Source organism: Planococcus citri, chromosome 3 (genome assembly GCF_950023065.1).
Source record: "Planococcus citri chromosome 3, ihPlaCitr1.1, whole genome shotgun sequence".
NCBI lineage: Eukaryota > Metazoa > Arthropoda > Insecta > Hemiptera > Pseudococcidae > Planococcus > Planococcus citri.
This window is the reverse complement of record NC_088679.1, coordinates 72,293,390-72,316,854: the sequence shown is the minus strand read 5'-3', so window position 1 is coordinate 72,316,854 and position 23,465 is coordinate 72,293,390. Positions and strand designations below refer to the sequence as shown.

Here is a 23,465-nt window from a genome sequence, read left to right as displayed (position 1 = left end):
CAGACGATCTTGGTAATGCAAGCAGATGAGTCAATGACCCTATAAGAAGCCAAATAGGTAAACAGACGATCTTGCGAATCCATATTGACAGGTCGTTGACCTTAAAAATTCAGAGAGCTAGACAAACGACTTTGTGAATCCATTTTGACAGGTTGTTGGACCTTAAGAAGCCGGACAGGCAGTCAACGTTGAACAATTGCGATAGACAACCTCGAGAGGGCAGACAGGAATACAGACGACCTTGAGAGAGCAGGTGGACAGATCAATGACCTCAAGAAAATTCTATTTGAGACTTTCAAATTTTGCTAAACTTTTAAGAGCTCATACAAAAATTGTAATTTTGTGAGGAATTCTGTACTAGACTTTTAAAAACACGTTGAAAAAAAATGAGCAATTCCTCACATTTTAATATTATGTCAGAGTTTCTGGTCTTTGGTGTGATTTTTAAGAAGTTGGGATTGGGAAAAACTCCAGGTGAATTCTCAAAATTTACAGTCAGACAAATTCTTGACATGAAGCAAAAAACATTCATGATTTATAATTTGCCTTGCAGAGGTCACTTTACCCCATTTTTTTTTTTTGCGATCCGTTCCAACCTCTATTTATAGTATTTTTTTTCGAGAACTGGAGAATCCAAAAATCTGTTCGAGGCTCCAGAACAACTCGAAACCATCACCAATCGACTTAGGACAATAAAAATCGAACACGAACAAAATCTCAGTCTTTTCCATTAATTTGATTTTTTTCATAGGCGAACAAACAGGTCAAAAAAATTCAAAAATGTCAGCAAAATTCGAGAAATGAATTTCAGAGGCTTAAATTTACGCTTGTGGTGTATTTTCAAGTAGGTACTTCTTTGATTCTCTTCTGCCCGGTGCATAAAAATCAATCTTTAATAAAATAATGATACCTCTAATCATTGTTGTGTATTGTGTATGTGTAATAAAGGCAAGTACCTAGGTATCGTACATCATTTTTCACCATGAATCAATCAATCCGCGTATCATATGGGTTAGTACGATGATTATTTTTTTAATCATTCGTCTCGCAATTACGTTATCAATTAAATTAATCCTCTATGAACTTGAAAGGTCGATAAGTAAAGCGAAAAATGCTAAAGTTGGTGAAATAAAAATATTATCATTTCGTTATCACGTCTTATCAGCCACTTACGTACTTACGCTGCCAGCTCATTTCGCACGTGTGTCTTTATATTTGCCTAAAATGCTCTTTGAAGGCGTCTAACATCAATTCGAACATTTTTAAATCCATCGAACAGACCAGTTCGCGGAAGTATTCGAATCGTTTCAAGTTTTAATGGTAGGTAAATTGAAATTCAACAGGTTTATCGAGTCAATAAGCCAATTTATAAATTTTATCGTTCTTAATACTAGGTATAGCTGAAATTACGAACTAATAATGAATATTCATGCCTCGGCGTAGGTAATAAGCATTGTCTACTTTTTCAATGAAAGGGAAGCGAGAAGAGGGACAATCACTGCGATAAAAATACTCTTAAATCGAAAGTTTTCAACGTCGTGAGTGTTTCATGTTTTCAGGGTCACTAACTCGTTCTACATAGATGGCAAAAAAAAATCTCACAATGTATAAGATCGTATATTATCTCAATTCGAGCACCATTAAGTTCAAATTATGTTCGCCAAAAATTGCCATAAAATTAAAAAAAAAAAAATGAAAATTTGTGTTTGATGGGAAGATTTACCTATAGATGAATAGAACAATTGGGTAATACCATTCGTAAATTACCTATCAATTGAATACTACAAGTTCTTACTCTTCGTCTTCACGTCAGTTGTGAGTTGATTAAAAGTCAGATGATTTCACTCATAAATACTACGTCATAGGTTGTGTGAGCCGGTTTGTTATACTGTTTGAACATTTACTGAAGTATCAAATCGCCAGTCAAACGTTACTCGTGTAACTGCTTTCGCGAAATACCGAAACATGTTCGGTGATTTGTTTGTACTCGTAATTTAAATTTTTACGTTTATGTGTTGTGACTTGTGACGATTAATTTGGTTGGATTTTTAATGATTTCAAGATGCACAGTGACTCGACAATGGTAAAAATATTTTTCCAAATTCATACAAAATATATTATTGTTGATTATTATTTCAATGTAATCAAAATCTGGTTGAGTGATATTTAAATTATTTATTAATATTGCAGTTTAAATATTTCAAATTTTGACTTTTAATAGGGTATTTTTAATTTTTTTTATTATTCGTTATTAAAAAAAAAAAAAAAAAAAAAAAAAAAATAGGTCCAAGTATGTTTTTGACTTGACATTTTTTTTTTTTTTTTTTTTTTTTTAATGAATGTCAACACAGATTGAGATATCTAATTTATATTTTTTATGAGCAAATGAACAACATCTGTGTACCTGCGTCAAGCTCAGCAAGATATAACTAAATTCTTTGTTTTAAAACAATTAGGTAACTGATATATTTGTTATCATCAAGTAGGTACCTGAGACTTTTTGAGCATATATTGGATCATGTGTTATAAAAATTTTGTGCCAATAATGCTACGATTGTGTTTGTTCTTTCATTATCCACTCGACTTACGGTTACATGCCATCTTCGATAGGTACCTATATCAAATAATACCAACATAATTGCATAATAAACTGATACCTAAATACCTTCATGTACTTAGATACTTTAAGTACCCTCACCTGAGCATTCGAATCTATACTAAAATACCACCTGTTTGATTGTAATTTTCAGTACACTCGTGACAGTCGCGACACATTAATGATCGATTCAGCGAAAAAGCAGTCCATAACGTCGCCGATGGTGGTCACAAAATGGAAACGAATTCTGAAAACCATCAGCGTCGAACCAGCGATGGTGTTATTTTACACGAATTACATCATAACGGATTTCATAAACACCAATTTATATATACAAAAAAACTGCCGAAACGACACATCTCGAGAGCCGAACTTAACCACCGATTGTGACAATATTGGACGAGGAGTCGGATACGTGAATAATGTGAATTATTACTTCAGATACTCTCTGGTATCTTTGATGGTAATTCACACTATATTATCATTATGCTGGAGCGACAGAGCTGGCCGGAAACGAAAACCGTTCATCGTGCTGCCAATTATTGGTCAAATTTTACAAATACTCGTCGCCTGTTTCCAATCATATTTTTGGTATTTACCTCCACATTTCGCCGTCGCTTCGGATTTATTGTTTCAAGTTCTCAGTGGTGGTTTTGTATTGTGTTTGAATACTTGCATAACTTATACCAACGATATATCCAGTGTTGAAGAACGTACTATGAAGATGAGTATTATATTCGCTCTGCAAGTGATCTGTGCTCCGATTGGGAGCGGTGTTTCGGGATTTTTGCTCACCGGTTTGGGGTTTTTTTACTCGTACGTGGTGTGTTTGGTGTTGGCTACTATGTCGTTGATTTGCGGATTGTTTCTGATCAAAGATGTATCGATACCGGTGGAGAAGAAACCGACGTATTTGAGCTTTTTCAGCGTTGCAGATGTGGTGGATAGTGTGAAAATGGTGTTTCGTAAGAGTTTGGGGAGCAAGAGACCGATCGTTATGGTTTTGCTGTTGATTCATGTTACGGTGTTTTTCAATTTTGAAGGTAGGTAAATAAAATAGGTATATTTTTTAATTTGATTATTGATCGGGTTATACTTATGTGGGTAACTTTTTAATGTAGGTAGATCAATTGACTTGATAAGTATGGGTAACTTACAAGGGGATTTTTCAGTGAATAAGTAAGTTAGTCGGGGAGCCTACTTAAGGATAAATTGCAGCCCCCCCCCGTCGATCCTCCGGGCAACTTTTTTCTTAAAGGGGGAGTCCTAAGGAACATTTCTAGCCCTTGTACTCAAAAAGAAAAGTGGCCCTACTTACAAAATGGCGGTCATTTTGATTGACAGGTCAGCCGAAATCGCAGATTTTGCGTTCCAACATAGGACTTGCACAACATTTTTCAAACTGTACAGAGGTAGATCGAAAGAGCAGGCGAACATTCATCACCTGTCAAAATTTCAAGTGCTAAAGTGCGTTTTTCGATTTTTGGCGAATTTTTTAAAATCAAATTTAGACCAAAAATGAGGGAAAAAATCAAAATTTTACCAAATTGCCCAAGAAAGCTGAAATTTGGGATAAACCCTATTTTCGATATGCCAAATCGATCGGAAACTGTTTCAAACTGTTTTGAGCAGTTCTGGAGCCTCTAGCAGATCTTTGAAACTCGAAATTCCCACAAAATTTCATCAAATGGAGTTGGATAGCCGAAATTTACTCTGCAAACTAATTTCAATACGCTACGAAGTCAACTGCAGGGGGATTTCAAGTTGTTTGGAGCATGCAGCGACTTTTTGAAAATTACTGGCGCCTCCAGGAGATTTTTGAAACTTAAACTTCCTAAAAATTCCATCAAATGGAAATGGAAAGTAAAAATTCATTCTGCAAACTAATTTCAATACGCTACGAAGTCGTCTGCTGTTGGATTTCAAGTCGTTTTGGAGCCTCCAGCGACTTTTTGAGAGGTCATGTGGTCTTTTTTGGAAAATTTAAATTTCCAAAAAGTAGCTGGAAGCTTCAAAATCATTTTAAAAACATTTGAAACCACCATTTAGTCGACTTCATATCGTATTGAAATTAGTTTCCGAAGTAAATTTCAGCTTGCCAACTCCATTTGGTAAAATGTTGCGGGAATTTCAAGTTTCAAAAATCTACTGGAGGCTCCAGTAATTTTCAAAAAGTCGCTGAAGGCTCCAAAATGATTTGAACCCACATGAAGTCGTCTTTACAGGATGTGAAAATTGGAGTGTACAGTAAATTTCAGCTTTCCACCGCCATTTGTGACGCGGTGAGCGATACCATACCATATGTCGGCAAAAATTTTTTTCGTTTTATTGTGGTTTCTGGTAGTGTTTTTCTTCCTCTTTTCAATGGTGCAAACAGATTTTCAAAATATTAAAATCTGACAAATTTTCAAAACTTCAAAGTTGCGTATTTTTTGAAATTCAAAAACCAAAATTCTGAGAAAAACGTGTTTGAAAGTTTGGGTTATTTTTGTAACATTTTTAAATTTTTTTTTTTTTTTTTTTTTGATTTTCTTCATCTTTTAATGGTTTTACATCATAATATTTTTTTTTTTTTTTTTTTTGACATTTTTTTATGAAAAGCACTTTTGTAAAACCGGTTTTTCACCACTAAAACGACGTGTTTGAGATCGGTGGGTACATCCATTCCAAAGTATAGGCTTCATAGTATATGAATCGACAAAAAATTTTTTTTTGATATTTTCTGACTTTTTCCATGAAAACGCGATTATCTCAAAAAAAAGTTTTCCGACATATGGTATGGTATCGCTCACCGCGTCACATTTGATGAAATTTTGTGAAAATTTGAAGTTTCAAAAATCTGATGGAGGCTCCAGGAATTATCAAAAAGTCGCCAGTGGCTACAAAGCGACTTGAAATTCACCTGCAGTACTTCGTAGCGCATTGAAATTAGTTTACAGAATAAATTTAAGCTTTCCAACTCCATTTTGGTGAAATTTTGTGAGAATTTCGAGTTTCAAAGATCTGCTGGAGGCTCCAGAACTGCTCAAAACAGTTTGAAACAGGTTCCAATCGATTTGGCATGGTAAAATTTTGATTTTTTCCCTCATTTTTGGTCTAAAATTGATTTTAAAAAATTCGCCAAAAAATCGAAAAACGCACTTTAGCACTTGAAATTTTGACAGGTGATAAATTTTTGTTTGTTCTTTTGATCTACCTTTGTACAGTTTGAAAAATTTTGTGCAAGTCCTATGTTGGAACGCCAAATCTGCGATTTCGGCTGACCTATGTCAATCAAAATGGCCGCCATTTTGTAATTAGGGCCACTTTTCTTTTTGAGTACAAGGGCTAGAAATGTTCCTTAGGACTCCCGCTTTAAGAAAAAAGTTGCCCCGGAGGATCGACGGGGGGGGGGTGCAATTTATCCTTAAGTGGGCTCCCCGACTAGTATAGGTTTCTGATTAATTTCACTTTATGCTTTAGATCTCTTGACGACTTGGAGTTTACGATTTTCAGAAAAATTTGAGTCCTTAAAAACACAATAATGTGGGCAGAATCGACCTGCCCATTCATTCGCCTTTTGATTGGACATCAAAAATGTTTACTATTTTGAATTAAACAGAAAATGAAATCAAAAACTGATCGTGTGATCGAAAAATAAAAATAAAAATTCTAAACTTCAAGTAAAAAAGAAAAAAATAGAAAAAAAATTAAAAATAAAATCCAAAATTAAAAACTTACTTTGTAAATGAAATCATAACTAAAAATTGCAAATTTTGAAAAAAAATTTGAAAAAATTGACAGAAAAATCGAAAATTTTGAAAATGAAAGGTTAAAATAAGTAGGTACCTATCCAAAAATATAGTTAGAGCATCTCTGAGAGAATGGAATCAAAATCTAAAATTTATAGAAACTCAGAAAGTAGAATCAACAACTGAAAATTAAACTGAAAATTTTGTAAATGAGATCAAAAATTGAAATTAAAATAAAATACTTATCTACAAAAATTGTAACTGAAAAATAAAATCAAAGTCGAAACCCAAAAATTAAATTTTAAATTCTGAAAATTGATTCAAAAACTAAAAATTTAAGTAATTGAAAATTCAACTATACCTACTTAAACTGAAAACAAAATCGAAGGTTCATAATAAAAAATTGAAAATTAAATGGAAAACTCTGAAAATGAAAATTTTGAATTCACTCCCAAACACTGAACTTGAACTAAAATCGTAGGTTAATAATAAAAAATTGAAACTGATTGAAAATAAATTCGGATAAATTAATATCTCTTCTAAAAATAAAATCAAAAACAGAAAACGAAATAAAAAATAAAAATTGAAATTGAAAACTGAAATTAAAATTGTAATCAGAAATTGAAAATAAAATAAAAAAAAACTGCAAAATGTAATTGAGAATTTTGAAAAATATTCTTCGTTTAATTTTTACTTTCTTATAAGATCTGCAGCTTACAATTAGAATATGTTGTATGCAGATAAACTTACATTAAAATTATAAAAATGCGGTTCTATAAACTTAGTTACCATTGTACTGGAGCCAAATTGTGGCTATACCTAATGTTATTCATTTTGTTGAATTGTTTCAGGACAAAAGTCAGTCTTTTACTTGTATTTCAAGTACAGATTCAAATGGAATGAAAAAACTTACAGCATATACGTCATGTGTAAATTGATCGGATTAACTTTCGGTATGTACTTATAGTATGTTGATCAACAAACAACATTAAGTGTATTGAATTTATTTATAGATAAGGTTGTTTCAAATGAGGTGACAATCGTACGATTGTTTGATTTTATTGCTTTCTGATAAATTTGACATTATAACGAGGTCGGTACTTAATTCTTAAAATATTTTTTTTTTCAGGTACTTTCTTTTGTTCTTTAATAATGAGTAAATATTTAAAAATACACGATGGTATAATTGGAAGCTTCGCTTCATTTTGGGATACGATGGCAAGCATTGGATACGTATTTGCGAATCAAAATTGGCAACTGTACCTTAGTATGTAATATTTTTTTTAAAAATTTGCATTCATGTTCAATTCTAACAAACGGTATCTACATAACAGTACATTTTATACATTTACTTACAGTTCCAGCATTGGATATATTTCACGGTACAGCGATCGCCATTCACTATTCCTTCATTAGTAAATATTTTGAATACAACGAATATGGTAAGTTGCACATATGTAATAATTATGATGTTAAATTAACATTTTAAAACAATCGAGTAATCGAGAGGAAAATTTCCACAATTTAATAAGTTATTTTTTCTTCGTCATTAGGTATAAATACTTGCATTTTTCAATTTCTTTTTTTTTATCGGTCTATTGTGTTTTTTTTTCAGGTCGTTTGACTTCAGCATTGAATGTCTTTTCACTATTTATACCAGTATGTCATCCAATTTTTAGTTATTTATTTCATCAAACCATGGACACATTCCCTTCTGCTTTCTTTATAGTCGGGGGAGCTTTTGATTTTGTAACATTTCTTCTATACGGGTGAGTAAAAAAAAAAAAAAAAAAAAACATTGAAAAATTGCCTAATGTATTTAGCAGCATTAATGATAAGTTCAACGTTTTGATTATAGTACCGATTTTCAATTCAATGTTTCGTTTTGCAGATTATCGTATTATTTGTGTAAAAGGATAATGTCCTGAGAATTTGGTTGTGCAGAGCCATGAGGCTTATTGTGATTTTTGAAATGCGGATTTCACGTGAAGGCGAACGTGAGATAGACAGATTGACAAAAGAATGGATCCTTGAATTCAATTTTTTCCTTCAAATTTTCATTTTATTCCAGACGTGAAGTGAACGAATATTTTATTATTATGAATGATGAAATGGAATATAGAATGTAGGGGTTTGAGTGACTGTAGCCTACAAAAAAAAAACAACATTTAATGAATACTGAGAAATAATAGATATCTACCTAGGTACCTTGTTTCATTTTCAACCTTCATTTTTTTGAAAAGAAAAAACAGAGGAAACCTATAAAGGTAGAGAGATTCCATTCTGTTTGAAATCTCTTTGCTGCTATTTATTATTTTTTTTTTTTAAATTATAATACATAATAAAATAAATCAGTTTATTGTGAATAAACGACAATGATATATATTTTTTTGAACGTTCAAATTACACAAAGCAAACGCAATTATCAGCGAACAAAATATAATTCTGGAACGAATGAAAGCTTCCACAATTTTTTAGAGTTCCTGCAAATTCAAAGAATATTATGATGGACGAGAAAATAACAAATATCTAGTTCAATGTTTACGCTACAGCTGTATTTAAAATACCCTATGAATGAACGTAAGTAGGTAGGTAATCATAGTTTTCAAAGTTACCTCATGTGTGGTGTGTTGAGAACTTTTGGATGCTGAAAATTGTGAAAAAATTGTTATCGACATTTAAAAAGAATAGATAATAGGTTCCTAGGCTACTATGATCTTTGAAATTCGGAAATACATATTTACGTTTGTTTTCCTCCAACTCTCGGATTCGTTCGTTCAAAAGATGAATTTTATCATCCATTTCATTTATTATGGAATTAAATCTTTCACGATGTTGTTCTATAATGAGATTTATCGAATCGATTGCCGACCTTGCGTAATCCTGTGAAACATAATGTACCTATCGTGTAATTAATTATGCTCCTATCTACTTATGTTGAATAATAAAATATAAAAAATGATTCGAAATCTTAAAGCACTGGTAGGTATTTTTTGTAGATTTTTCATGCAAAAGAACCCCGAGATGCGGAGGTGGAGTGTCTCAACACCCCCCCCCCCCTCACACCGCCTCCCCAGACAGAAAAATTTAAGCAAAAAGTGGAGAATTTTTAGAAAAAATTGAGCGAGTAGGGAAAAGTCGGGAAATTTGGAAAAAATTGAAAAGATATTGTGTATTTAAGCAGAGAAAATCAATGATCAATGAAGAATCACCAAAAACTACGAGTTTTCATTTCTTGAATTTATAAATTTTCGAATGTTTTCATGTTCGTTTCGCTCAGCCCAGATCATTTACCTTTTCTTTTTGCTCCGACCAAAGTTAGAGAATAGAAACATTGATTTCTCACATCAAAAATGATACATTTTCTAAAAAAAAAGTCCTCCAATGCATTCCATAGTCAAAACTGTCTCCCAACTTCTGCTAAAATATCAAAAAATGACCTATTTTTCTCCGAAAATTCGAAAACAATATTTTTTAATTTTTTCCATAATTGATTGTTTTTGAAAATATAAAAATTATGTCTTGAAAAAAACAAAGAATTGAGAATTTACGAGAGCTTTGGCCCTCGCCTCGTTCGAGCAAAATAGAAAATACCCTGTTTAAATTTGATTTTCAAATGCCAAAAAGTTAAAAAAAAAAACACAAAAAATTGTGAATTTTTGATTTTGCATTTCAGAGAACAAATTCAAATTTTTCATCAAGCATAAAAGCATCGTTTTTGAACAGAGTTGAAATATTATTCAACATTTTTATTCAACTCCCCTTTCCAAAATTTGTTCGAACCGTATCTGGCTAATTAGCATATGAAAAATACAGGTGAGAAAGGGTTAAAAATTTGGGGAAATCTGGCGAAAAAATTTAGAAAAAAATTACACTTCCTCTCCTCACGAAACGTCACTTCTTCACGCTTCTGCCGAAGATAAAATGGACTCATTTTTACCTAATTTTCAAGCGCAACTTGAGAGTAAGTACTTAGTATACAGCATAATAACTTACCCTGATATTCTTAGGAGGTACTTGTTTTTCCATAAGTTTCAAAACAACTTCACGAAGGGTTTCTGAAAAGTAATAATAGTAACCTGTAATCTATTTGTTTGTTAATTCTTGCCTATCTTACTAAAAATTATAAACCTTATTGCCATTCAATTAATTAAATAGAAATATATGAGCAGATATCGTATTAATTCGTAGGCAACTCAAAACAAATAGGTAATAGGTACCTATACCAACATAAAATAAAAACATTAGCAATTGCTTACCCAATTTTGATTCACTCGATGTTTGTTTGGTTCTTATATAATTTGACACAAATCGATCTGCTGCGATTTCATTTTTCACACTTTGCATTTTATCAATTAATTTTTGATTCGATTTAATCAACCTGAAAACGTCTGGCATTTTCCTGCTGTAATATGATCGCCGAAATTCCTGCGCACGTTGAAAAAAAGTTATGAAAATGCTTGTTTATTTCAGTTTTTTTTTCTCTCCAATAACACTCTAGTACTGATTTTGTATTTTGTTGTGTAGTTTAACTTACATGCTCGTCGTAGACATCGGATTTTACTGATGTTGTATTGAAAACTGGAAGTTGAAAAAATTTAATGTAAAATTACTTCGATACTTACCTAAAAATAATATGTACTTGACACGATACTTACAATTTAAAATACCTAAGTTCATTTTAGGTAGGTATCTCATGCTAACTCTCCACAATAAAATTAAATACATACTTACTTATAGGTACATGTTTTTGAGGAGGAATACCTACCTATTGTAGAATACTTATGAAAAATTAGAACATAGAAATGGGCTATTTACTTTCCAAGTCGAATAGCTGTTCTTCGTCGATACTTGAAATCTCTTCTTCTGATCGGCCGTCCTAGAAAAGTTCAAAAATGTTTCGTGATAATGAAATTTTGCTATAATGCGAGTACCTATTTCATCAATATTTTTATTTTCATCCTTACGTTTTCTTCCAGTTGTTTGATTTTATTTTCCAATCTTTTAATTTTTTCATCTTTGATTTCCTTAATTTCAGCGGATAGTTCATCATGGAATCCAATCACAGATTTAACGACAGCCAGTGTATGAATGGCTACATACTATACACATTATGGTTTAATTAATACCTAATACCTACGTTATTAATTACTATAGGTATCCAATTCATTAGTGGCATTGAATATAAATTCATTAAAGCTGCCTATATTTTGCATGCAATGTTGATAAGAAATATCTAAGTACTTATTTGGGAATGGACATACTTCAAACGTTCTAAAAAAAAATTCATCTTCATCTTCATTAATTTCAAACGAGCTAATTGTTGTGTTTGGGTAAAATCCGAATAACTCCGTTTCTTTGGAAAGAGCCCTAGACACTGTTGAGTATTCCAAAAAATATAATAAAACGGAAAAAAAATTAAATTCGTATTCTCTGAATTAGCATAGGTTGGTATAGGATTTCTTTCTAAGGGTGTGAGAATATGAGCTTTTTCACTTTCCTTTCAATAATCTCCTAATACCATTTAAATTACTTACCCAAACAATCAGATTGTCAACATGAACTTATAAGCAAGTAATTTCAATAAAAATGGGTAAAAATTCTTACCAAAAATAAAATTGATCAAAATCAAAATTCCAGGTTGAATAAATACGCATTTTAAAACCTCCATAATTAATAATCACAGCTGTATGTACAGACTAGACGACTGACTAGAATAACTAGGTAATAGTACCTATCTCATCGATACTTTGTAAGCTTATACTTTTAGGTTAGATGTTTTCTCAATGAAATGAAACTATAATATCGAAGCTAGAATGCGATTAATACTCGTATATGTTAAAGTTACCAATCAGATTCGCTTGTGCAGAAAGAAAATTATCATTTTTTAGATTGTATGTGGGCACTATCTCGAAAAATATCTCGCATCTTATGCGCGAGTCATTCCATGTCAACTCAACCAACGTTTTTGAGTCATGTCTTTCGATTTCGCTCAATTTTTTTTTACAATACACTTATACCCACCCACTAAGTAATAACCCCGCAATCAGTTTGGTCCCAGCCCCCTCAGGAGTGGGTGGGGGGGCTTCCACTATTTTCACATTGTCTCGAGGTACTCAACTTCAGCAGCCCATTCCTCCAAAACTATGATACTTTGATCAAAACTGATTTCACAGTTCAAAAGGGCATTGCATTTAGAACTTTTTAAGCATTTTGAAATTTTCAAAAGTTGAAAGTTAAACTTTCAAATTGAAAGCTCAAATTTCAAAATGGCGCTGTAAGTGGGAGCTACCATTTAAAATTTTGAAAAAATTTCCATAGATGAACCTTTTGATGTTTTTTCGAAATATTCAAGTTTCGAGATGGGATCTCTTAATGGAGAGGGAGCACCTCCACCCCCAATTTTGGGCGAAACTTTCGAAAGAAAATGTGAGGCATGTGACATATCGAATTCTATGTTTTTGGTGACGCTGAACACGAATATGACGTTAGATTTTTGATTAGACCCGTCCACGGCCCGCAGCACCTCCCCAAAGAAGGTAACCCCCAAAAACATGGTTACATACGTGTGACACATGAAATAATATTATGTTTTCGATATTGCTGAACACGAATATTGCCATAGTTTTTTAAATCGACCTCACCCATGGCCCCCAGAACCTCCCCCAATAGGTAAAAGTCCAAAAAAATTGCTGGGTGCCGTGGATGGAGTTCAATCAAAAATCTGACGTCAAATTCATGTTCAGCGTCACCAAAAACATACTATTCTATGTGTAGCACGAACAAAACACTTTTTTGAACTTTTATCCCTTTTGGGGAGGTGTTGGGGGCCATGGATGGGGCCCTATCAAAAATCTGACGTCATATTCGTGTTCAGCGTCACCAAAAACATAGAATTCGATATGTCACACGCACCACATTTTCTTTCGAAAGTTTCGCCCAAAATTGGAGGTGGGGATGCTCCCCCTCCATTAAGAGATTCCATCTCGAAACTTGAATATTTCAAAAAAGCATCAAAAGCTTCATCTATGGAAATTTTTTCAAAATTTTAAATGGTAGCTCCCACTTACAGCGCCATTTTGAAATTCAAACTTTCAACTTTTGAAAATTTCAAAATGCTTAAAAAATTTTAAATGCAATGTCCTTTCGAACTGTGAAATCAGTTTTGATCAAAGTATCATAGTTTTGGAGGAATAGGCTGCTGAAGTTGAGTACCTCGAGACAATGTGAAAATAATGAAAGCCCCCCAACCGCCCCCAGAGGGGGCTGCGACCAAACTGATTGCGGGGTTATTATTTAGTGGGTGGGTATATATTTTAAAAAAAAATTGAGCGAAATCGAAAGACATGACTTTCAAAATCGCCTTTTTTTTTGGTCGAGTTGACATGGAATGACCCGCGCACCATTACTAAAAATTGAAAATGTATTGGATATAGTCCAAGAGCTATACCACTGCGATTGGGCCGAAATAACTGAAAGCTGGGGATGGTCTCAAAAGTTAGTATACATACCCCTATTTTGAAAGCACTTGGTCTGCCGATCCGCAGCTGCTGCTTTAAGCTCAGTAAAAGCTCGAAAGTTCAAAATTTTTCTGAACTTTCAGCTGAGAAAACTGATGGCTAAAATTGGTGTCTAATTATAGCATTTTTCGTGCTGAATCCGAATATATCGGTCTGCCGACCCATAAGTGCCGCCAAACCCCCGCCAGACTGGGTCAAAAGGGGAGCAACTTTGGCAAATTTCACGTTTCTGGGCTAAATTCTCACAAAAAGCTACAAAATCGGGTTAAAAATTATTTTCAAGCAGTTCAACGGAATGCTCTATGGCTAAGATGATTTTTAGGCATCGAAATTTTTCAAAATTTTCATTTTTTGGGGAGTGGGGCGTGAGGGGAGTATCAATGAATTCAGCAAATATGGCCTTGTGATGCATCAAAATATATGTTTTTTGACCGTATTTTCCTCCAATGTGAAAAATATTGCCATAATTGAATTCTACGACCCAAAAAACATATATTTTGATATATCACAAGGCCATATTTGCTGAATTCATTAATACTCCCCTCACGCCCCACTCCCCAAAAAATGAAAATTTTGAAAAATTTCGGTGCCTAAAAATCATCTTAGCCATAGAGCATTCCGTTAAATTGCTTGAACATAATTTTTAACCCGATTTTGTAGCTTTTTGTGAGAATTTAGCCCAGAAACGTGAAATTTGCCAAATTTGCTCCCCTTTTGACCCAGTCTGGCGGGGGTTTGGCGGCACTTATGGGTCGGCAGACCGATATATTCGGATTCAGCGCGAAAAATGCTATAATTAGACACCAATTTTAGCCATCAGTTTTCTCGGCTGAAAGTTCAGAAAAATTTTGAACTTTCGAGCTTTTACTGAGCTTTAAAGCAGCAGCTGCGGATCGGCAGACCACGTGCTTTCAAAATAGGGGTATGTATACTAACTTTTGAGACCATCCCCAGCTTTCAGTTATTTCGGCCCAATCGCAGTGGTATAGCTCTTGGACTAATACTATTTGCAGTAGGCACGTGTATCTATCATTATGTAGTGGTGCCAAACCAATTTTTCGGTCATCATTGTAAATTTCAAAAAATCGAGAAATATAGTCAAAAATTTATGAAACTTTTTCATTTTTTTTTTTCTTGAAATTGGCAGGAATGACCGAAAAGTTTGGCGCCGCCGCGTTCTATACTTCCTCAGTTTCAGAAATAATATCCTTTGTTGCTTTATTTGGCTTTATTAATTTGAAATAAAGTAAGTACTTGTACCTACAATTTTTCAATAATTTATTGTCCAATTGTACCTAAATTATTTTTCTGAATAAACGATAATGATATTTTATATTTTTGAATATTCTAATTACATGAAGCAAACGCAATTATCGGCGAACAAATAATTCTGGAACGAATATAAAAACTTCCACAATTTTTTAGAGTTCCTGCAAATTCAAACATATGATGATGGATGAGAAATGATAAATATTTAATAGTTCAATGTTTACTCTACAGCTTTGTCACATTCAGGGACAAAACTAAGGAGGAGTATGTGAGGGGACCCGGGACCACCCCCGTCATTAAATGGTCAAATTTTGAAAAACTCGAAACTCGGAATTTCTAAAAAAAAAAAAAAAACATAATTCAAAATTTAAAATTTTGATACCAAAAAGTCACCCCCCCCTCAACAAAACCTTTAGTTTAGTCCCTGGTTGCAGTGGGTTGTGTTTGAAATATTTTATGAATGAACAAAAGGTAATTAATACGTCTAAACGTTACCTCATGCATGATGTGTTGAGAACTTCTGGATACTGAAAATTGTAAAAAAAATTGTTATCGACATTTTTAAAAAAAGCGAGTAGGTATGATCATTGATCTGTGAAATTCTGAAATATTTACGTTGATTTTCCTCTATCTCTCGGATTCGTTCGTTCAAAAGTCGAATTTTGTCATCCATTTCATTTATTTCGGAATTACTCGTAAAATGTTCACGATGTTGCTCTAAAACGAAATTTATCGAACTTATCGACGCTCTTGCGATGCCCTGTGAAACATAGTGTATATAGGTACCTGCCTAATTAATTGAGCCTCTATTGAATAGTAGGTAAATATCAAAAATAGTTTGAAATCTTAATGCACTGGTGGGTATGAAGGTATTTTTTAAAGAGATTTTTCATGCAAAAGACACCCGAAATGTTATTTCTATATAACTGAGTATAAGTATTAATCTTTTATAAAACTGATTCATTTTTACCTAATTTTCAAGTGCATGCGCAACTTTGAAAGTAGATGCCTGCTATAACATTATAACTTACTTCAATGTCCTTAGGTGGTACTTCTTTCTCCAAAAGTTTGAAAATAACTTCGCGAGCGGTTTCTGAAAAATAATACGTAATATAGCCGGTAACGCCTGTAGATACTACCTATTTGTTTCTTAATTCTTGCCTATATCTCCAAAAAATTATAAACTTTGCCATCCAATTGATCAAAATAAGAATATAAGTAAATAGATATTATACCTATTAATTTTTGTGCAGCTCAAAATAAATAAGTATGTACATAGGTAATATATCAGATGCTTACTCAATTCTGATTCACTCAATGTTTGCAGCTTGGTGTTTCTATATTTCGACACATATCGATCCGCTACGATTTCATTTCTTACACTTTGCATTATATCAATTAATTTTTCATTCGATTTAATCAACTTTAGAACGTCTGGGATTTTGCTGCTGTAATATAATTGTTGGACTTCCTACGTACGTTGGAAAAAAATTAAAATGTGTGTTATTTCAGTTCTTTTTCCCCCAATACCTACCTAACTCATGTAGGTATTTTGTATTTTGTTGTGTAGTTCAACTTACATGCTCGTCGTAGACGTCGAATTTCACTGATGAGTTATTCAGAACTGGAAGTTGAAAAAATTTAACGCAAAATTACTTAGGTACCTATATTAAATAGATAAATAATGTAATTGATTTGGAGAGAAATGGTAGATTTGGCTAGGTACTTTATGTACTATGAAAAATTAGAACATAAAAATGAGCTTTTTACTTTTCAAGTCTAGCTGTTCTTCTTCGATATTTGGATTCTCTTCTTCTAATGGGCCGTCCTAGAAAAATTCAAAAAGGTTTCGTGAATGATATTGTGCTATCTACTTAATGCGATTATCCACCTATTTTATCAATATTTTTATTTTGATCTTACGTTTTCTTCCAGTTGTTTGATTTTATTTTCTAATCTTTTAATTTTTTCACCTTTAATTTCCTTAATTTCAGCGGATAGTTCATCATAGAATCCAATCACAGATTTAAACATAGCCAGTGTATGAATGGCTACAGGCTACACATTGCAGTTTAAATAATACGTTACTATATAGATATCCAATTGCATGCAAAGTTAATAAGTGATAAGAAGTATCTAAGTACTTAGGTATAGATATTTGGAAAGAACATACTTCAAACGTTCTTGCCATATATTCCTCGTCATCTTCAATATCTTCATTAATTTCAAACGAGCGAATTGTTGTAAGGTTATTTGCGTATAATCTGAACAACTCATCTTCTCTGGAAAGAGCCCTGGACACTGTTGAAATTTTTAAAAAAATGCTTAGGTATTTCCAAAAAATATAATAAAACGAGAAAAATTATATTCGTATTCTTCGAATTAAGTTGGTAGGATTTTTTTCTAAGGGTGTGAGAATATGAGCTTTTTCACTTTCCTTCCAGTAATCTCCTAATAGGTACCATTTTAATTATACCCACTCAAGTTGTCAACATGAGCTTATAATGGGAGGTAATTCGATAAAGTAGGTAACAAATTCTTACCAAAAATGAAATTGATCAAAATCAAAATTCCAGGTTGAATAATCACGCATTTTAAAACTTCCATAATTAATAATCACAGCTGTGTGTAAGACTAGATGATTGACTAGAATAACTAGGTATGTAATTAGTACCAATCTCATCGATACTTTGTGAAGTTTACTTTTATGTTAGATGTTTGTTCAATGAAATGAAACTAATATCGAATCTAGAGTGCGATTAATATTCGTACATATTAAATTTACCTATCAGATTCGCTTGTTCCGAGAAAAAAATTATCATTTTTTAGATTGTATGTGGGCCCTTATCTTGAAAAAGATCTCGCATCTATGCACCATTACTAGAAATTGAAAATGTATTAGATACCATTTGCAGTAGGCACGTGTATCTACATATATCATTATGCAGTGTTGTCAAGCCAATTTTTTGATCATACCTAATTGTAAATTTATAGGTATAAAATCGAGAAAAATAGGTAGTCGAAAACTATCAAATTTTTTCAGTTTTTTTTTTTTTTTAAATTGGCAGGAATGACAGAGAAATTTAGTGCCATCGCGTTCTTAAATACTTCCTCAGTTTCAGAAATAAATCTTTTGTTGCTTTATTTGGCTTTATTAATGTGAAATAAGTATATTGAGAAAAAAGAATTTCAACTTAAGTAGGTATTCAGCAAAAATGGTGGAAAATAGGCCTTGAAGCCGAATTTCACAATTTCTGCCCGTTTTGAATCCTCCAGCGCGATTTTGGGTTACCTAATCCAGAATTTTAAGATGTCTCTAGTGAAATTCAGATCTGGGAGGATTAGTTTTAGACATGGCAGGTACAGCTATTGACGAGAATTTCAAAAAGTTCCCTTCAAACAGAATTTTTTAAGCTTCTAAATTTTAGGATTTGAAATATGGGTTTGATATGGTGTAATATGCCTTCACCCTCTAGGTGGACATTCTCGGAAAGATTACCTGGTTAGGGGAATTGTCGTAATGTGGGAACTATTGGTGCATAAATTATTATGCACATAAATCACTTGATACGTGTATTTTCACACAATACACCCATTTTATACATAAATCTGTCAATCATGTATAAAAGGGGTGAGCTCAGATCTTCTGGATCGTGGCTTCTCTGTATGAGATTTTGGCCATGAGCCTCACTTGTTTTCCATCGTCTGCAGCGTAAGGTATCAAGTGGCATTGTGTCTTCATAGTGTCGAATTAAATGTATAAGTCTCTTGATGAGATATTTAACTCGTGTTTAACCCACTTCTAATGTGGTAATTCTATAATGATTTACTCATTCGTCGGTAGAGTAATTAACGTAAATGTAATTAATACCTATTGCGAATACCTATTTATCTCTTCTTGCGACTATCTGAGATGATTCCGGACATCATCAGGTAGGGTGTGTGTTACGTGTGTCTCTCATGAACCAAGCAGCCACCGACAGCCACTATTATTGGGGTAGGCTAAGGAAATAGAGGTGGTGTGACGATGGGCATGTGTTTGGTAAGTATGGTACTTACATGGTGGTGTCTCCACTGGTTAATCATAAGTTAGCACAATTAGTTAATTATATCATGAATCCACGGGCCTAGGGCAAGGATCCTGACTTGTAGATAGGTATGTTGATTGATACCTATTCGCTTACCCATACCACCTTGTGCTAGTATAGATGTCCTATTGAGCTACATGATTGGCAACAATCGGAACAATCTTATGGCAAGGATCATAGATTGTCATATTGGGACGAAGGTCGAGAATATTATAATTAAACACATTAATTATAGTAGTATTGATGTCTTTTAGTACAATAAATGGTATTATCGGAATAATGATGTTAGGTGTTCATTTCATTATTATTCTAACATTTAGTTGTTTTCGTTAATATCGGATCGGATACCCATGTCTATAGACATTATGAGACATAGGCTAAATTCAACCCCCTTAGGTAGTTTCTCATGTAACCCCCCTTGTAAGTAATCACGCTTATCTGAATCATCCTATCCTAGTCATTACCACTTTTAACGATTACAGGTTTTTAAAAATTTTAATTTTAAAAAAGAGAAACGAACAAGCTCGAACGAAGTCAGGGCCAAAGCTTGGAAAAAGTTCTTCTGGAGATGGGGATTAAGAAGGTACCTATATAGGGTACATTTTTTTGGGCTCCAGAATTTTAGAATTTTGATAGTATACCCATGTTTTTAAAAATTTCAATTTTGACAGAAAAGAAGAGCAACGTGCCTATAGAGCAATAATTTGACAATTTTCACAGTTGTCAGCTTTTCAATTCGTCAGCTGAGTCGTGTATCGTTACACCAATTCATCAACTTTAACGAGAAGAAAATTACCTGTGAATTCTTTCGTTGAGTTGTTTGTGAAAAAGGGAAAACTGAAACACGTGTACTTTTAAAATGATTTCATTTCATTAAATGAAGGTGTTTCCGATACTTTTTTTTTGTTAATGATTTCATAAATTATAATTTTGTATGTGCTCATCAGGAATGTCTGCCTACAATGGACTTATTCACAATACGTATAGAGCCTACTACGTCAATACAACGATGAAAAACCAGGCAAAAAGTCTTCCTTCATGTACATACTTACCTACTGTATTCAATATGTGAGTTGTTGAAACTATACTTACTCATTGAGTCCAGATAGGTAGGTATTTATCATGAATTCTGAGTTTTCTCGTACGGTATTTATGCTTCTAGTATTAGTACCATCACATTTTTCTAAAGTTATCCCAAACGAACATAGTAAGTCGAGAAACAGCAGAAATTCTACACAACTGAAAAACAACAACAACGATGATGCATCTGCAGATGTCTTGAACATAATGAAACCAGACAAATTTGAAGAAGAAAATGATCAGAGGAAAGTTCATCAACCAGAAAAACAAAAGATGAGTTCACCAAAACCTTCGATAGTTGATACAGTTTTTCCAGACAGACCAGATTTGCTTCTGTTAACATTTCCTTCCGAATATGTGGTTCAAGAAAGGGAAAAATTGCTCGGTATGGTTGAAAAAAAGTACGGGCATTTGATCGATGCGAGTATTTTAAGAAAGGTAGCAGATGGAGATACAGCATCGATGCCTAATATATGGAATTTATTGTCAACTTTCGACGTTAAAGGAGCTCTCACTTCATTACTGGCTCAACAGTGTAAGTTTCACGAAATCTAAATACTTAGCTAATACCTTACTACCTATTTGTTCGTACAAGTAACGAAAGATTTACGAATACCTGTATTAAAATGAGAAGATTTTAGATTTATCATTTTATATTTCGCAGTTGTTCAAAATTACACCACAGCTAACGAGCATCCATCTGTGCCTGATTTAAAGCGACCAGAATGCAAAAAGTTATGTAAAGATAAAGAGATAGAATTGATTAAATTCATCAACGGGGCGCTAATTCGAATTTCACAAACAGAGCACGAAGGAGAAGATATACGAATTAGAATGAGGCCAATCCTGAAGGAAAAATCTTTCAAGTATAAAACACTGAAAAATAACCATTCGACTTGCACTTGTATTAACGCTAGAAAAAGTATCTACGTGAGTCCTCAACTGAAAGAAATCATTCACGATAAATTTTTTAGCTCTAGTGAAGGTAATAAGATAATTTGAAGGGCTAATGGTGAAAGTCGCCTTAGTCAGCAGTGATTTTTGTACAAATCAATAAACACGTTGTTGTCCTGCTTCAATGATAATGTAAAAACTTCATGGTCAAGTATTAAAAAAACATCTTCAACTATCCCAGAATGCATTACAATACTCATTTTTCCATTTAAAATTGATGAAATATGAAAAAAAAAGTTTAAAGTTGTGTGAACAAAAAAATGACTAAGGCGACTTTCACCATTAGCCCTTCATTTAAACAAAATTTCAAAAACAGAATACATGATATTAAATTAATTAAAACTTCACACTTCACTTCACAGGCGAAAAAGAAATTGAAGATTTAATCAATTACACTTTTGAAGAACATCAAGATTCAACTGAAAATAAAAATTCTGGTTGGAGTTTTTCTACGATAGGGAACGTGGTTCTGCATCAGTTTGGATACGGATCCGAAAAAACACGAAGTCGAGAACCCAAAAGATACGATAAGCAGTATGTTGCTTCAAAAGCTGAATGGATTTTATTAAATGCGGTTGTTAATATTTTAATTCTAGGATTTTGCTTCCCTCTGTGGCCATTTCATGTGGTTTTTTTCCTAATAGGATATTTCTTCGTGTAAATTTTATTAGAATAAAAGTGCCTTTCTACCATATTGGTATTGGTGTTAGAAAATTTACATTTGGGAATCTTTGAATCTGAAGGAGCTTCAGTTCAGAGTCTGAACGTTCAGAGTCAGACACAAAAAAAATACAGAGTTAGATAGGTACATCTTCACTTTCTTCATCATGAAAAAAAAAATAAAAATAAAAAATTAAGGTCACTGCAGAATACAAATAATCTGACTAGGTATGACAGAGACAGAAAAGTGAAGAATTGAAAACTGTGCCAATTTTATTGTCATCGAATGTTTTAAAATTTCAAATCAATTCTGATAAAAACGTGTAAGATTTACATATTTTAATTAATTTCTTTTTTAAAAATAAAATTAAAATAAGTATCAGTCACATTTTAAATTTTTTGGAGCAAGAATACCACCTAGAACTACATAGTTGAACCACATAAAGTCTACTTCCGAAAATTTCATGTCACTATCACCAATTCCAATTGAATTTCCAAGTGCCTCGAGTGATTAATATTTAATACCTGGGTAAGTGGGTATACCTGGATTAGAAGAGACCTAAAATTTCACAAATTTTGTTCATTTTTTTTTTCATAAGACCATTAGACCACTTTCTATCTAAATCCCCGTGGCATATTTTAGTCTACAGTCCAAACACCAAAAAGTGCTGTAGAAACTGAAAAGAGTTGGCTTCTTTGAGGGACAAAAAAAAAGAGTAGGCTTTTCGTTAGTACTTATATTATTAGCATTCAAGAAAATGGACATTTCGGATTTTTTGGCCGGCACAATAGGGAGCTGGAGCCTCAAAACCCCCATTTTTCGAAGTTGGCCGGGGACAAAAATTTTTTTTTAATTTGGTAGAGGACACTCTCCCGAGTATAGATATATATTTTTTTTGAGTGGGCCCCGGCACAATTGCGTTCCAGAGCTGCACAAAGACAACTTTTTGCCAATTTTGGAACTTTTTCACATATTAAAAACGACTCTGTGGAAACAATACGGCCTTAGGGACAAAAAATACGCACCTATATGATTGCATCCACTCATCCCACGCTGATAGAAACCAACTTTGTGAAAAACGGCCGGCACAATGACCCGCAGTGAATTTTCAAAGTTACACATCCGGGCCATTTCATGAAAAAAAATGGATGTATGACATTTTGACAACGTGACCGTGCGACCTATCAAAGTGGGTTAAAATTTCGCGAGAAAACCGAAAATCTCAATGAAAATTTTTTTTGAGCATCTCATGAAAATTTTAAGCTGAAAAATTGTATGAATCATTTCTCAAGTGGGTACTTTCAGTCTGTTGTAACATGTGACCTATACAAAATGGTTAACATTTTGCCATGAAACCGAAAATTTCAATGAAAAATTTTTTTGAGTGTCTCATGAAAATTTTGAGCTAAAAAAATAGCATGGATCATTTTTCAAGTACATACTATCAGTCTGCTGTAACATGCGACCTATCAAAATTGGTTAAAATTTCGCGAAAAAACCGAAAATCTCAATGAAAATTTGTTTTGAGCATCTCATGAAAATTTTGAGTTGAAAAATTAAATGAAT

The 23,465-nt window shown here is 33.1% G+C and overlaps 4 protein-coding genes across 4 annotated transcripts; 2 read left to right on the top strand and 2 right to left on the bottom strand.

Moving 5' to 3' along the window:
- The first annotated feature begins 1,812 nt into the window (after positions 1-1,812).
- Positions 1,813-8,703, top strand: LOC135838970 (probable peptidoglycan muropeptide transporter SLC46). Its single transcript, XM_065354809.1, has 7 exons — positions 1,813-2,083; positions 2,751-3,639; positions 7,179-7,280; positions 7,457-7,594; positions 7,686-7,769; positions 7,943-8,096; positions 8,219-8,703. The coding sequence occupies exons 1-7, from the start codon at positions 2,063-2,065 to the stop codon at positions 8,253-8,255; spliced, it is 1,425 nt and encodes a 474-aa protein (XP_065210881.1). The 5' UTR covers positions 1,813-2,062; the 3' UTR covers positions 8,256-8,703.
- Positions 8,670-12,179, bottom strand: LOC135838972 (uncharacterized). Its single transcript, XM_065354811.1, has 10 exons — positions 11,935-12,179; positions 11,592-11,704; positions 11,295-11,429; positions 11,146-11,206; positions 10,865-10,908; positions 10,587-10,755; positions 10,324-10,385; positions 9,072-9,210; positions 8,943-8,974; positions 8,670-8,810 (listed from the first exon to the last, which is right to left on the bottom strand). The coding sequence occupies exons 1-10, from the start codon at positions 11,996-11,998 to the stop codon at positions 8,802-8,804; spliced, it is 828 nt and encodes a 275-aa protein (XP_065210883.1). The 5' UTR covers positions 11,999-12,179; the 3' UTR covers positions 8,670-8,801.
- A 2,983-nt stretch (positions 12,180-15,162) lies between these two features.
- LOC135838969 (uncharacterized) lies at positions 15,163-17,861 on the bottom strand. Its single transcript, XM_065354808.1, has 10 exons — positions 17,660-17,861; positions 17,290-17,417; positions 17,040-17,174; positions 16,887-16,944; positions 16,697-16,740; positions 16,416-16,587; positions 16,148-16,209; positions 15,732-15,876; positions 15,612-15,643; positions 15,163-15,277 (listed from the first exon to the last, which is right to left on the bottom strand). The coding sequence occupies exons 1-10, from the start codon at positions 17,721-17,723 to the stop codon at positions 15,269-15,271; spliced, it is 849 nt and encodes a 282-aa protein (XP_065210880.1). The 5' UTR covers positions 17,724-17,861; the 3' UTR covers positions 15,163-15,268.
- A 2,253-nt stretch (positions 17,862-20,114) lies between these two features.
- Positions 20,115-22,308, top strand: LOC135841256 (uncharacterized). The gene is made up of 3 exons (XM_065358127.1): positions 20,115-20,819; positions 20,949-21,269; positions 21,601-22,308. Exons 1-3 carry the CDS (start codon positions 20,327-20,329, stop codon positions 21,897-21,899), a joined length of 1,113 nt encoding a protein of 370 aa, XP_065214199.1. The 5' UTR covers positions 20,115-20,326; the 3' UTR covers positions 21,900-22,308.
- The last annotated feature ends 1,157 nt before the right edge of the window (positions 22,309-23,465 follow it).